The following is a 15385-nucleotide window of genomic DNA, read 5'->3' as shown; positions in this document are numbered from 1 at the left end:
ATTCTGTTTTCTTATGTTTGATAGCAACCTTATAAATGAACTAAAAACATTTATTGGTGAGCAACCTTATTTTCCGAAAAACTTTAGTACAGTCGTAAACTAACTTATTTTTTAATAGAGTTTTTCATTAATTAAAGATGGTTTTCCTTCGTCCAATATTTATTAATATTACTAAACACAAAAATAGGAAAATTTGTCTTTACATAAGGTTTTTAACAAAACAATCACAAAGAGAAGCACATGTGTTTGACATTCAAGAATCCTATAACCATACATTCCTGCCCTCAACCACCCTTAAAATTTAAAAATGGTGGATGAACATTGATACAAAAACTACTCGAAATGCAATTTACAAGTAACACATGTTTTTACATTTTTTACATTCAGGAATCCTATGAATCACACCTTTCCTCAACGACTCCCGAAAAGGGTACCTTGGGTGATCCCTTAACATTGACATGCACCTAATCAAAACCACCACCGACCAAAAATCCTCCTTCGGACAAGTAAAAAAAAAACAACAATAAATTTTAGTTTTTATCAAAAGAAAAGAAAATCCTCAACGCACACAAAGTCACAAAAGCAGACAAAGTGTCCATGTCATCTATCAATTTTGACTCTCCGTTGTCTCGTTACTTCTGAAACGTGTAAAAAAAACAGAAACAGAAAACTGTTACACTCGGACAATCAAAGTGAACCAGAAAAAGAAAGTTTCTTTCACATTTAATATTCCTCTTAACGTTGCTTTCTTTATATCTCTGCAGATTTTTCTCTATCAATCTCTTCCCCTTTAATCTCGCCAATTTGGTCTCAAACAAACAAAAAACAATGGCCTAAATTTTTTGTTCCAATTCCCTTATTTCAACATTCAAACTTCATTGTCTACCAGTGGAATGTCCACTATCTTATATGAACGTTGATTGAGAAATTTTCTGTGCCCATGTCACTCTCCACCCTCCTTTAACTTTGCTTAGAATTGAGGGGAATTTTTTTAAGTAAAAAAATAAAAAAGTTTTGAGCTTGATTGAAATGATGGGTACCAAAAACTTGCTTAAGCTTAAAGGCCATGTAGATTTGGCGGTGATATTAAACGTGTTTTGCAAATGAGTTTGTGTACTAGAAGATGGTTCAGTTCATGGCTTTTATGGCTTCTGTATTGGGTTTTATCTGCAACTACTTGTTGTATGTTTTTGGATTACTATTCAGATTCATTCTCAGGTAATAAAGTTTACATTTCTAATTATGTTCTGGTTTTCTTTTCTTTTTTTCAAGGTTTTTACTATTGTTTAAAACTGAGTTTTTTTTTGTTTCGTTTTACAGATCTCTGGAAAATTATTGCAAAAAGGACCATGGTTCAAGGGACTTGGATATGGAGGATTTTAGAGAAGCGGAGAGTGGTTTTTGGTTAGAGGAAAGTGAGAGTGACAATAAAAGCAATGGAGAAAGTGAGAATTGTATGTCTGCCATGGCTGCCGCTAGTGCTAATAAGTATGAGTTTATGATTGGGAAAGGTATTAGTGGCTTTGTGGAACAACCAAAAAGTATGAGCTTCAATGTCCAAGAATTGTATCTGGGTTCAAAAGATTACACTGTTTGCAACAATATAGAAAACAAAGATATTGTAAAGGTTAATTTAGAAGAAGAGGTTGTCGGTTTAGATAAAACAGAGGACTCTGTTGAAAGCTTTGGTGTTGCAATGGTTTTAGAGAAAGCAGAGCAGAAAATATTCACTGAACATGTGGTTTCTGAGAAGGGAGAGATTGATGGCTTAGAAATAATCAGTCTGTGTAAGGAAGATTCTGTGGATGAAGTTGAATCGGTTTCAGAAGATTGCTCACTAAGGTTTGGTTCAGAACCTGAGTCAATTAGTTCAAGTGGTGAATTGTCAATGAGCAATTACATAGTTGAATCAATTACCTATGAGTTTTTTGCCTATAGAAATGTTGATAAAGTATTGGAACCTGTAGGCCTTTTGGCCAATGATGCTGAAAAGGTGGTAGAAGATATTGAGGAAGAAAGTGAGATTATTGAAGAAGAAAGTGAGATTGTTGAAGAAGAAAGTGAGATTGTTGAAGAAATTTCAAGCTGTGAAATAAGTCTTTCTGATCCTGAAGAGATTGATGCCGATGATGATTCAAATGATTCTGATGAAGAATATATAGAATTTGAACCCCATTTCAAGAATTTAAGCAGCTTGAAAGCCAAAATTTTGTCTGGTGAAGTTGTGAACAAACATGAAGAGGAAGATTTAGTCCAAGGTGAGAAGGAACCCGAAAATAATTTGGAAAAAATTGAAGGAACTAACTTGGGGGAGAAACCATCCAAATCGAATTCTGATGATCAAAATGACTTGGATTACATGTGGGAGCATGAGGATGTAATAGAACAGCTGAAATTGGAACTCAGAAATGCAAGAACTGGTGGACTTCCCACTATTTTAGAAGAAGAAGAGCCAGAGTCTCCAACCATTGTTGAAGGTCTAAAGCCACTGAAGATCGATGTAAAGTTCGAGTTCAAAGATCGAATGGAAGAGATTCAAAAGGTCTACAAGAGCTATGCAGAAAAAATGCGAAAACTAGACATGTTGAATAGCCAGACCATGCATGCAATCGGTGAGTTTTCAAATTACTTCTCTCATTTAATTTGATTTCTGGCTTGTCAAAGCATTAGTGTATGATTAAAACCAAATCTGAGGTTGCAAAATTTTGTTAGTGTTAGTGGCACGTCTGTGACTTTCAATTTGCAGTGTTAGTGAACATATTTGTATTAGTCTGCACTCTTTAAAATTATTGTACTCCAATTTCTTGTCACAATAATCTGTTTTAGCTGATACTAATAGTAATAAAAAGAATTCTCTTCTATATACAATTTCATGACATAAATTACATTCTTTTTTTCCATTGCTATAAACAGTTGAATATACTATTTGGTTGTACCATCTGATTCTGTTGAAGATTTTTTTCTAAAAGGATTCTTTAAGAGATTTTTTTTTTTGATGAAAGGTTCTTTAAGAGAATTATTTTACATGGTGGGTCTCCATCATAATTAATTTTTAGCTAATTATGGCACATAATCTTCTGATATCTTGTCCACTCATGAAATTAAGAATGGTACAACTAATGGCAAGTCAATATCCAAGGTGTTTATTGTCATATAACTGATCTTGTCCCTTCCCTTCATTCCTACCAATACTTTAAAGGCATAAGAACATCAATAATGGCTTAATACCCCACTTCCTTTGCTCTTGTGGTTCTAAAGGTATCCAACACAGAATAAGCGTGAAAAGTCGTTTTGGACTGATGAGACAAGTTTCATGTCAAATATTTGATTAATAGAAGTGAAAACGAATGTTTTTATTAATATTTATGATTAATTCCCTTTCAAAAATAAATAAATATCAATTTGTTTTTGTTTTGAATAACTTTACTGATCTGCTTTGTGATCATCCATAGGATTTCTTCAGCTGAAAGACCCAGTTAAATCAAATTCAATGCTAAATTCTTCAGCCTCAGCTGCTAAGTCTCTTCCACATAACATATGGCCGCGTAAACAACGAAGGGTCACAGCTGATCCAATGCAGAAATTCACTGGAGAATTGCAAAGCAACTTGGAATTGGTTTATGTTGGACATGTTTGCCTTTCTTGGGAAATACTCCACTGGCAGTATGGGAAAGTCCAAGAACTTCAAAATTTCAATTCTCAGGGTTTGCAAAGGTATAATCAAGTTGCCGGTGAGTTTCAACTCTTTCAAGTACTCATGCAAAGATTTATGGAGAATGAACCATTTCAAGGTCCCAGAGTGCAAAACTATGTCAACAATCGATGTGTCCTTCGTAACCTTCTTCAAATTCCAGCCATCAGAGGTAATCAAAGTTATGAAGTGAACAATAACGTTTCTCTAGAATTCTAAGTTACACACTTTTTTCTTCACCTACCATACTTAAATCTTAATTATTAATATAGGACATTCCCTTCTATAATATATATTTAATAATAAAAGATATAAATTTAAGATTTGGTAGGTATAGTACATTAAATAAAAAAAGTATCTTAGAATGACCCTGTCATTTGAGCACCTTGCATCTTCATAAAATAATGTATATTTGCATTACTAGATGATTGCTTTAAGGAGAAGAAGGTAAGAAGAGATGAGGAGGAAGATGCAATTTCAAGTGGCATGTTAGCAAAGATCATTGAGGATTCGCTGCGGGTCTTTTGGGAATTTGTTCGTGCTGATAAAGATGAAAAGATTGTGATCCTAAATAGTCCTCAGCAAAACCATATCAATCTCCAACATGCTGCAGACTTAGAGGTTTTGTTGAACACTCGATCTGATCTTCAAAAGGTTTGCTTTCTTAATTTGTATATAACTAATTGCTAGGACTTGTACTTTGGCTTGTATTTCAAAAAGTTAAACCTTCTAATTTTTATGTATTGCAGAAGGAGAAAAAGCTCAAGGACATACTGAGAAGTGGAAATTGCATAGTAAAAAGGTTCCAAAAACATCAGAATAATGATCAGTTGGATCATTTGCAACTCATTGCTCAGGTCGAGCTGAAATTGGTTTCAAGAGTGCTAAATATGTCAAGATTAACAAGGGACCAATTAGCATGGTGTCATGGAAAACTGGACCAAATTAACATTGTTAGCAGAAAGATTCACATGGAACCTTCATTTTTACTTTTTCCATGCTGAAATGGCGTGCAGGGCCACGATTTTTCTTGAACTATGCACATACAATGTTGGTTACAGATTTATAGCAATAGATAAAAGAAAGCAGAATGGGATTAGATTTCCCTGATAGATAAATTCTACGATACTGTATACACACAATAAATTGCTTATTTCACTAGTGAAGTTTTATAAACTACTTGGATTTTTTTTTTCTATTCTTTTTGTCCCTTATATATGAATTTTGGATCAGTCTGATTCATCACTGATGACTCTTTGAAAGAGCAACGTTCCTTTGATTTTATGGTTTTTTTTTTTTTTTTTTTTTTGTGTGTGTTAATCAATTTCTCAAAGAGTGTTAACAGATTTTATAGGTATGAGTCCAAAGCCCAGTTTGGCTACATGTTTCTCTCGCTACATGGTTAGATGACCAAAAAACAGTAGAACTTCAATATCTCTCGCATCATCTACAGCAGAAGCTAGAGCCCAGTGTGGGAGTACTAGAGAGCAACAAATGGTTCCATTAAAAGAAAGGCAAAAGAAAAAACAGAAAAACAAAATGATAAAGAGAGAGATCTACAAATGGGATCAACAATATTTAATGCATCCCCTTGCAAAATAATCGTAGTGAACCCCTCTCCTAGCATTCTTATTTCTTGAGCTAATCAAATCACCTGGATTTTGAAAGCTTTTGAGTGAGATTATTTATTTATATTTTGACAAATGAGAATATTCAGATCTCTTCGAGTATCTGACTATTCTCTGAGTGTATGCAGTTACCCGTTTTATACCCACCAAGTTATTACATGAAAGAATCTAACGAGTGGCCCAAGATGCTTTGAGTTAGATTATGAGCCCATTCTGATAGTGTACCAGATAATTTGATAATTTAAGCTAGGGGGCATAAAATTTAAATGTAGATCATTGTATCTGGATCACTATTGCATATTGGGCACTCCATATCTTCAAATGCGAATCTCCTAGCCCAACTAGAAAGGTGCTGCACTTTGCTTTCTTAATTGTTGTTGAGTGTAGACCAACTTAAAGGTTGGGTTCGGAATTCGGCCCATCTGTAACATTTAAGTACATGGACTTTTCCAAGAAAAAGAAAATTTTCATAAAGTGCACATAACATATTAAATATTCTATTTCTATACTAATTTGAACAATAATGTTATTAGTTTTACTTTTAGAGAGAGAATTCAAAAGTTTTAGATTTTGGTTGTTATTCCATGCAATCACGAAAAAAATTGTACAAAGCTCAAATTAAAAACTTACGTAATCTAATTATAATTATTTTTTTATATATATAAGACTTAATTTAATTAGAATTATTTAGTACTAAATTGTTTCATCCAAACAGACAAAGTAGAAGGTTTGCATCACTATAAAAGTATTTTAAAAAATCTAAAGCTAAAAGGCTTTTAATATGAGTTATTAATCAATATGTGTTTTAAAAAAGAGGTATAATTTTAATTAGTTTAAACTAATATATTTAAATAAATATTGAAATGATGATATGAAAAAGGAAAGCAAGCTTTTTAAATACTTATGTAGGTAGACAACGTTCGGCCTAGGTCGAAACTAACCCAAGAGCCACTGACCCATTGTCTAGCCCATAAGTATGGGGCCGAACTAGGTTATCACATAAATGACAAGGTGACCACATTAAGACCCAAGTAGGCCATATTTACTCGTGAGGAAGGGAGATAATGTCCTAGGGAAGCTTGTCATTCGAGCACATGATTTAATACCGAGTTCAAGTTGCTAGGGAATCATTGCGGTGACAGAATCATGAGACCCATCTCCTGAAAGTGGGATTGAACACACTAAAAAAGTAGCCTCAACCCAAGGGGCCACCCATATATAGCAAATGGTGGGACTTACATATGAGTGGAATATTCTCATCATCGCAATCCCACTAACAAAAGAGTATAAAAGGCAAGAGAGAGGTGAGAAGTGGTGTTTGGAGCATTTTCAAGGGAGAGAAACATGGGTGAAGGAGAGATTTTCAACTTGTATTGGGGGAGAAGTGATCTAGCTTGAGACACCTAAGGGATACCTCAACTGTCCAAGATCCTCATTGGGCAATTAGATTTGCAATAAAAATCACCTCACAACCATTCTTAGCCACCATCTACTAGCCAAACTCCTTTTGGGACTTTCTATTGTAGGCTAAATTTAGTATTATACAAATTAATTGAAGGTCTAGGCCCAACAATTCATACACTGTTGTGGCCGTACAACCACAACTTATATGATAACATTAGAAAAAATATATTTGTCACCGTTTTCTTTCTTGGATAGTTTTATTATGACTAAAGTACACTTTTGGCCATTAAAACTTATGGTTATTATAATTTTAGTTTTTTATGTTTTATAATTTTGTTTTGACTCCTTGTGTTCAATTCATTTTCATACTAAATTTAGATTTCTTTATGTTTCAAAATTTTCATTAATTATTTTTTAAAATATTTTAGACCCTCACAAAAGTGGGTATTAATAAATTTTTCATAAGTTTAGAGATAGGATATGTATGAAAGAAAATTTGGATAAATGGCTGAAATTTAACAAAAACAAAACGACGACGGTTTTTGTTTGCACATGTGGAACTTTTTCAGACAACCCAATCCACGGTGTCCAAATCTACACCGTCCAAAAACCAACCAAAGTCAAGATCAAACACAAAAAGTCAAGATCTCCTCACAACCGTCCGATCTAGGGCAATTAAACACTCTCCGAAACCCTCAATATATCTATCTCCCTCATTCTCTCTCTCAAGTCTCAACAATTCCAAAGCCTCCCCTCTCTAATTCCCCCAAAACCCTAAGAGAGAGAGAGAGAGAGCCTCAGAGCTTCGCAAAAATGGTGCAGCGTCTAACATATCGCAAGCGGCACAGCTACGCCACCAAATCCAATCAACACCGCGTCGTCAAAACCCCTGGTAAAAACCCTTTTAACTCTAATTTGTGTTCAATTTTATTGGGTTATGGAAATTTTATTTATTTATTTTTTGAATATAATGATTGTAGTGTGTGTATGTGAAAGATTTGGTTTTTGGGTTTTTGTTTTTGTGTTTTTTTTTTTCTGATTGGTTTTATTGTTGTTGTTATGATTTTGGTGTGTATTAGGAGGGAAGCTAGTGTACCAGACCACAAAGAAGAGGGCAAGTGGACCCAAGTGTCCTGTAACTGGCAAGAGGATCCAAGGGGTATGTTGGTTTGTTTTGTTTTTAGTTTTTCAATTTTGTTTATTGGGTTTTCTTTAATATGTAGAGATCTGAGCCTGTGTTGTTGCTTTGATGATGTGATTGAATGTGTGGAAACAGTTGGAAATGTTGAGTTTTTGACAGGAATCTGATTGGTGTTATTGATAATTATTGATAAATATTAAAAAATTATTGAGACCCGGGTGATTTTTTGTTGTCAATTGGTGTTTATGAGTATTGTAGAGTGGATTTGGAGATGGCTAAGTAAGAATGATTTGGTTATCTGTGAGGAAACAGTCGTGGATTGGAGTGATTGGGAATGGGAATGGAAATGGAAATAGTATTTCTTTTGTTAATTTTGTTGTGATGAATGTAGGGTATAAGTTAGATCCAATGGCAAAGAACATTGATTGATATTATTGTGGAGTTGGGTTTATAACTGATACTGATGTTTTGGGTATTTGAGTAGAATTGGTCTTTCTTGCGTTGATTTGGGTAAATGGGGTTTTTTGATATTACTATGTGTTTATAAACATTGACTTTGCTATCGTTGTTGAACATTAATCTGTGACAAAGTGGCGTGAGCAATTTTGCATGACTGAGTGAGTAATTTACTCAGTTTTATACTGGGTGTAGATTGTTGGCTGAAATTTTCAGCAATTCTAGCCACTGTAAGTTACAAGAATTGTAGCTCAAGTGCACGGATTTTGAGATATCTCTATTATGCTCATCTGATTGGGGAAAATTGCTTTTGGTTTGTTTTGCTATGCTATTGTCATTAATTCAACTGATAACTGAACATGGATTGAGATGCTAAATGAACTAAAACTTAATAGGATCCTGCTAATGACTAATGAGTGCCTTAAGCACATCTTTCTGTGTATTCTTGTCCATTTTATAGATCCACAATAATTTTTTTTTAAAAAAAATGTGCTTTAGGCACTCATTAGCGGGACCCTATTAAGTTTTAGTTCATTTAGTATCTAAATCTATGTTCAGTTATTAGTTGAGTTAATAGCAATAGCATAGCTCAACAAAGCAAAAGCAAGTTGCCTATCATGATTGCAGTTTTCTTGTTCCTTTTATCTTTGGCCGTGAGACTGACAGATTTAGTGACTTTAGTCAACTTCATCATTTGTTTTAGTATGGCTGATCAACTCTAGGTCAAATGGCGCCTACTGCCCTTGCAAGTGGAAAGTGGAGGATGAGGTTATGGTTTCAAGGGAAACTGTATGTGTTAGTTGCCTATCATAAATATGTGTGTGTGGCACCTGATGATGATGATTCATGTTGAGATATACCTTGGGTCCATGGTAGTTCAAGGATTTGGTAGTGATAATCAAAAAATCCAATAGGTACTTTAATTAATTAAATTAAAAAACCCAATAGATGAAAATTAAGGTTCAATTGTATGTTCAATGACAATTATTGAATTATTTTTATGTGTTTACTCTTCATGATTCTACTAGAGCTGTGTTTTAAATTGGTGCAGTAGCTGTTTACTTTGGTGAGACAAGAAATTGCATCTTTCTCTTTCCTGAGTATAAGATTTTTTTAGATGTTAAGAGTGCTTTTCGTAGTCAGAAAAGCTTGTAGCTTGATTGTTGATAATATCCATTGAGTTTTGTTTTATTCAAAATTATGATTGATATTGTATTATTGTTATTTGCACAATTGTGGCTATAATGTGATATTTTTTCTACTCCATCTAAATTATTTTTACACTTTCAGCTATAATACAATTTTGGCTGTGTTTGCAGATTCCTCATTTGAGACCTGCTGAATATAAGAGGTCTAGGTTACCTAGGAACCGGAGGACTGTTAACAGGGCTTATGGTGGTGTACTCTCTGGAAGTGCTGTCAGGGAAAGGTTTGTTCTTGCTAGACCCTAGTATTATCAGTTTTTTCTCCTTGAATTTTTTGTTTTCATGTGCTTGGGGAAAGTATTCTTAAGTGGTTCGAATTTTTTGTTAGGATCATTCGTGCCTTTTTGGTGGAAGAGCAAAAAATTGTGAAAAAGGTCTTGAAGATTCAGAAGACCAAGGAAAAGCAAGCCTCAAAGAGTTAAGTTCAAGATCTTAGTGAGCTTCTAGCAGCTTTAGTGTAATTTTGGCTATTGCAGCGCGTGGAGAAACATGGAAAGTAATTTGAGGTTTTCTGATTTGGATCCGTCTTTTGTTTTGGTTTGAACCATGTATTTGTTGACAAATCCATTATGCTAAGATTTTGCTTGTTTCTATAATTTGTCTCTTGGTAAATATATTGTTGCTATGTGATGTCTTTTTAGCTTTCCATTGCAAGCATTTTTTTAAGAATGTCTGGCTCAGATGCTTCATAGGAATTTATTTGCCATTTACAGTTAATGTTTTTCAATCACCTCTGCCTACTGATTTCCAATGTGTGATGCCACAACCCTACTCCCAAATGCTATCCCTCCGCTCACTCAAACTTTTATTTATTTTTAGGTACAATTCCTAACTGATGTGAGTTATGTTGCAAATTTTCAATGAGTTGTGCTTGGTTTTGAAGTACAAATTCAATCATAATTAGGTGCGTAAAAGATGAGGATGGATTTTAGTTGTAGTTGTAGTTGTAGAGGATTAGTAGAAGCTATTTCTGTAAACTTTGGAATTTTGGGCAATAAAAGAAAAAAAAAGTAATTTTATTAAGCATACTAGTTCATTTTAGCAAGCCCGACGTTGTGCTTAATATCTATAGGGTTGGCCTCAACGAAGATAATTTTGTACCATACTGGCCGGTATGGCTGGGTATAGTAACATTGTTATTTTGTACTGGTTTAAATATCGGTCATGCTGGATCTGTTTTGGCTGTATAAGGATTTATATATCGAGTTTTGGCCCAAAATTAGATATCGGACCCGAAAGAAAAGGAGGTCGATTTAACACACAGTAACCCAGAAATTCTCCTCCTCACATTGATTTGGGATCTCTTCATCTTGGCCTCACATTGGTGATAGCGAATCTGGCACGGGTGATAGTGAAATCTGGCTGGCAATGAATAGAGTGGCATCGGCATCAAAGCAGTGAAACGGAGTTGAATGCTTGATCTAAGAAAGAGGGAGAGAGAGGTCAAATCTGAAAACATGTTTTGGCTAATGAAAGGTTTGGCTAATGAGAGGGAAATAGTCCCATGTTGGAGAGAAAAATCTGACAGTATGTGTGGTGGGAAGAGAAATATAGCAATTCACGTGAGATAAGAGTCTTGGAAGTTTAAATTGTGTGAAATGGAAAGTAGGGCTAGTCAGTAAGTTAACGCGTGTGGAGTAAAAAGCTAACAAAAGTTACTTGAAAGATTGAGAAAATTTTGTGTTCTTTGGTTTTATCAATCACCATTTTAGTTTTTCTAATTATTTGATCTTTTTCTACCAACTGCCTCTCCCGTAATAGCTCATTTCTCACTTACTACTCCTTTTTTATTTTCTTTTTTTGTCTTATACTTTTATCTTTGTTCATATTTTTTATATTAAACTTACAACATTAGCATCCGAGAGTGCAAAAAAAAAAAAAAAAAAAAAAATATATATATATATATATATATATATATATATATATATTTTCAAACACTACTTTATCTATTTTACCAACTTATTTTACAACTCACTTTACATTCCAATTTTTATTTTTACATACAATCTAGTAAAATAATACAAACTACCTAATCAAATAATAAAAAGTGTTATCCTCTCTTTTTCGCTGCTCATATTTTCTCTTCACACACGTATTAAAATAATATATATTTTTCATAGTAAGGTTGCATATTTTTTTTAAGTTTACAAACCCCGATGAAGTGGATTATGGGTGGCTTAGGTTGTAAGATAGCAACTGAGAAGTGTTTACGTACTCCAATGCTAGTGCTCATAAGCTTAACAAGTTTAATGGCTTAACAAATTAACTTTTACCAAATAATTAAAGTTATAAACATACAAATAATATTTATTTATTTATTTTTAAAATATATACAAATAATATATATATTATATATATTTTAAATAACGGTAAATCTAAAACGATACATCGGTATTGAAATATATCTTTTTGCTGGCCAAAATGGTACAGCCTTTGGTGAGATTGACTTCCTTGGTTGGCTTATGTGTAGACTTGCGTTCTTCCTCCTGTTTGGGCTTTCTTGCAGTGATGTCTTAGATGGACGGTTTCCTTGGTCAGCCCTTAAAGTCTGGGGAACATTGTGAGTTGATAATTGCTTGGAATGTCAAGAAGGGCTGCTACATGCTGGATATACATTTATTTCTAGCTTAAGAAAAATCTTACAGCCATACAATGACAATGACTATTGAAAGGCATCCTTGAGAAAAGTCTCTGTTCTCTCTCTGCAATTTCAACAAGCTGCAATTTCTAACTTTAATGGAAATCTTTCTAACATATGCGAGTTTTAAGCATTGAACAGTAGAAACAAAACACTCAGCCAACCCTTTATAGAAACCAAACAGTAGCACCATAGTTCTGCTTACATTTAATTTTTTGGCTAAGAGACAAAGGATTTATTTCTAACAATTAAAAGGTACAACCATCATCAATCAGAGCTTGATACATGGTAAGCCTGTCTTTCCGCTTCAATATTAAGCTTGAGCAGATGGAAGAAAGACTTTGAACCTGGCAACCAATTTGTCATGAGGCGGTAGTGTCTCCTCCATCAGAGGGCAGTTCTTCAGAGCATTGATCCATGATAGAAACTTTGGGTTCTTTTCTGATATGACTACCGCATCCACGATCTCATGAACAGCTTTGTAGTTGCATCCATGTGAGCCAATAGAGATACCAAGATACCCTAAGCTATCGCCATTGAAGAATGGGTTCTGCCCTGGAAAATCCTTTTCAATACCTTCTTCAAACACCTTAAGCACTTGGCTCAAGTCTTCAATGGCTTTCTCTATTTCCTCCTTGCCTTTGGCCGTGGCGATGATGTAGAAGATTGGCACAACCTGATGACACCAAAATGCTTTTATTAGTGTTTGCACACAAATGCTACATAATCGGTTGAAGTAGCAAATCAACAAAGAGGAGAGTACAAATGTTTGTTTATTTTATCTTTATAGAATTAGTTAACCAAAGGGGCAAGGTCTCCATCTAATGTTTTAGTGCACTGGATGGGATACAAGATCAACACTAAACCAATTTTGAACATATATCATGTTCATATTGTGTTCAATACACAATAGCATCGAAATTGTGTGTGTGAGGGAGAGAAAAAACCCACCTTTTGATCGTAATAATTGGCCCAAAAACGGAGTTTTGCCCTTTGGTGAGGATCCTCAGGCAATAGTTTTGGGGTGGTATTCCAGCACTCTTCTATGTATTCAAGAATAATTAGTGACTCAGCAATGGATTTCCCATTGTGAACAAGTACAGGTACTTTCTTGTGGACTGGATTGTGGCTAAGGAGCAACTCACTTTTGTTTTTCAAATCTTCCTCCACATACTCATAGGGTATGCCTTTTAGTTTAAGGGCTAGCTCAACTCTAGTGCAGATTGGGCTGGTCCATGTTCCAAACAGGACAACTTCACCTTTCTTCTCCTCCATTCTCTCTCTCTCAGTTAGCTTTCTTTTACACTGAAAAGCCTTAATTTATAGAGTTCATATGAGAAATTTCTTCCAATCATCTTCATCTTTTTGGTCAGCAAGTTTTGTCTATTTGGTTGAGGAAGCTGACCAGGAAATTAATGAGGTTGACCCATTAGAGATATAGGATCCATGTGTTATACAGTTTCTATAATTAGATAATGAAAGCAGGAAAAATGTAATGGCTTACGCAAGATTATTGGCCTTTGGCCCTTTGTCCAAGCTATTAATTTTTTTTGCTGAATTTGTCCAAGCTATTAGTTGAGTCCAGTATTTCCACTCAGCCATATGGAGTCAGCGGCGGAGCCTGGATTTTAATTTAGGGGGGGGGGGGGAAGATGAAAATAAAGAATTGAAGAGAAAATCAATTTCAATTTTTTTAATTAGTATAATAAAAAAATACTTTACTAATTAAACAAAAAATTTGATTAACATATAAATATAAGGTAAGTGTTTAGTTTTTATTTTTTATTTTTTTTCCTTGTGCGTAACGCTAGATTTAGTATAAATGTTGTTGTATCTAAGATACTTCATAGGTGACTAAGTATATTTTTCAAACAAGTAAAAGTTAAAAAAAACAATCAATATATAGTTATTATTATACGATGTTAGGAGAGCTTTTTACTAATTACCGGCCGAGAAGAGTATATTACAATTGGAGCCAAGAGTGACAGCTCCATAGCACAATTACATGCAATTGCAAAGTTGAAAACCATAAGCTTAAAGCAAACAAAAACTTATACAAAACAAATACTAAATCTAAAAGATATATATATATATATATATATATATATATATATATATATATATATATATATATATATATATAAAAGGGGGGTGGGGTTTGGGTGAGGTCAGGGGGGGCAATTGCCCCCTCTCGACCCCCCTACCTCCGCCCCTGTATGAAGTGCTCCGAAGTAGGAATGTTTATTTATTTTTTTGGACCACACATGTTCATATAGGTATTTAGTAGGGGAGGGGGATGTGAATTCATGTCACAAATATGGAGTACTACCAAAAATAAAAAAAATGTCATTATTACTAAACTATCAATTGAAATACACTTCAAACTCATATAGTTAAAACTTCACCTTCATTGTAACAATGAAATGATGATGCCAAGAATTTAGCTAATGTAGTAGCTCATACTTTAGCTAAATGGTTTTTTAAGTGTAATGTTTTTGACTCTTTTGATTTGGGTAGCTATTCCTCTTGTTTTGAGTATGTTATCAGAAGTGAAGTATGTTCTTCTGTATATATAGTTTTACCTTTTCTCTTGTAAATAAAGTTTTTTATTAAAAAAAAAAAACAATAAGAAGTGGCTTTTTTATATATCCATTATTCAATAAACACCGTAGGATATTTATATCCCTTTTATTCAGTGGCGGCTCCAAAATTGTTTTTCAGGATTGTTATTAAAAAACTTAAATTAATAATAACTAGTAAGTTACCCGTGCAATGCACGGATAATATTGTAATATTTTGTATAAGATAATTTTGGAGAATGTTGTAAATGTATTATAGCATAGTTGTTATAAAACTTTATTAGTAATGAGTTTATCAAAAAAAAGCAACAATTATAAATTGCATACACATATTCATTATAATTATTCAATTGAAGTAATGAAAAAAAAAAAAAAAAACTTCGAAGAAAAATTATAGAATAAATTTTCTTATAGAATGTGTCTTTCTCTCTCCTTAATTCTAAACCAAAATACACATCTCAAACACCCACAGTTAATCACATCATTTACAAAACCCACAAATTTACAACATCCGACGTTGACATCAAAATCGTAATCACCATTGTCACTCAATATAAAACGCAAACCCTCCTTCCTTGGTTGTAGCCAACTCAAATGGGGTACGAGCAGATGAAACAACAATGTTAGAGTTAGGTAGGTGTCG

At 33.8% G+C, this 15385-nt stretch overlaps 3 protein-coding genes across 3 annotated transcripts; 2 read left to right on the top strand and 1 right to left on the bottom strand.

Moving 5' to 3' along the window:
• Window positions 1-681: 681 nt before the first annotated feature.
• Window positions 682-4887, top strand: LOC142627100 (uncharacterized). Its single transcript, XM_075800899.1, has 5 exons — window positions 682-1218; window positions 1321-2612; window positions 3453-3863; window positions 4116-4345; window positions 4441-4887. The coding sequence occupies exons 1-5, from the start codon at window positions 1124-1126 to the stop codon at window positions 4693-4695; spliced, it is 2283 nt and encodes a 760-aa protein (XP_075657014.1). The 5' UTR covers window positions 682-1123; the 3' UTR covers window positions 4696-4887.
• A 2504-nt stretch (window positions 4888-7391) lies between these two features.
• Window positions 7392-10121, top strand: LOC142629309 (large ribosomal subunit protein eL34). The gene is made up of 4 exons (XM_075803269.1): window positions 7392-7615; window positions 7803-7882; window positions 9640-9749; window positions 9854-10121. Exons 1-4 carry the CDS (start codon window positions 7537-7539, stop codon window positions 9945-9947), a joined length of 363 nt encoding a protein of 120 aa, XP_075659384.1. The 5' UTR covers window positions 7392-7536; the 3' UTR covers window positions 9948-10121.
• A 2183-nt stretch (window positions 10122-12304) lies between these two features.
• Window positions 12305-13520, bottom strand: LOC142629562 (glutathione S-transferase U10-like). The gene is made up of 2 exons (XM_075803568.1): window positions 13115-13520; window positions 12305-12839 (listed from the first exon to the last, which is right to left on the bottom strand). Exons 1-2 carry the CDS (start codon window positions 13436-13438, stop codon window positions 12477-12479), a joined length of 687 nt encoding a protein of 228 aa, XP_075659683.1. The 5' UTR covers window positions 13439-13520; the 3' UTR covers window positions 12305-12476.
• Window positions 13521-15385: the final 1865 nt, after the last annotated feature.

The sequence above is a fragment of the Castanea sativa genome, chromosome 3 (assembly GCF_040712315.1).
Source record: "Castanea sativa cultivar Marrone di Chiusa Pesio chromosome 3, ASM4071231v1".
Taxonomy (NCBI): Eukaryota; Viridiplantae; Streptophyta; class Magnoliopsida; order Fagales; family Fagaceae; genus Castanea; species Castanea sativa.
The sequence above is the reverse complement of the archived record's forward strand: the minus strand, read 5'-3'. Positions and strand labels throughout refer to the sequence as shown.

Excerpts from the sequence above, each read along its gene's own strand:
- LOC142627100 (XM_075800899.1), top strand. The coding sequence starts at position 1,124 with ATGGTTCAGTTCATGGCTTTTATGGCTTCTGTATTGGGTTTTATCTGC. Across the intron at positions 2,613-3,452 it reads CCAGACCATGCATGCAATCG|GATTTCTTCAGCTGAAAGAC; the intron begins GTGAGTTTTCAA and ends GATCATCCATAG. Across the intron at positions 3,864-4,115 it reads TCAAATTCCAGCCATCAGAG|ATGATTGCTTTAAGGAGAAG; the intron begins GTAATCAAAGTT and ends TTGCATTACTAG.
- LOC142629309 (XM_075803269.1), top strand. The coding sequence starts at position 7,537 with ATGGTGCAGCGTCTAACATATCGCAAGCGGCACAGCTACGCCACCAAA. Across the intron at positions 7,883-9,639 it reads CTGGCAAGAGGATCCAAGGG|ATTCCTCATTTGAGACCTGC; the intron begins GTATGTTGGTTT and ends CTGTGTTTGCAG. Across the intron at positions 9,750-9,853 it reads GGAAGTGCTGTCAGGGAAAG|GATCATTCGTGCCTTTTTGG; the intron begins GTTTGTTCTTGC and ends ATTTTTTGTTAG.
- LOC142629562 (XM_075803568.1), bottom strand. The coding sequence starts at position 13,438 with ATGGAGGAGAAGAAAGGTGAAGTTGTCCTGTTTGGAACATGGACCAGC. Across the intron at positions 12,840-13,114 it reads CCAATTATTACGATCAAAAG|GTTGTGCCAATCTTCTACAT; the intron begins GTGGGTTTTTTC and ends TGGTGTCATCAG.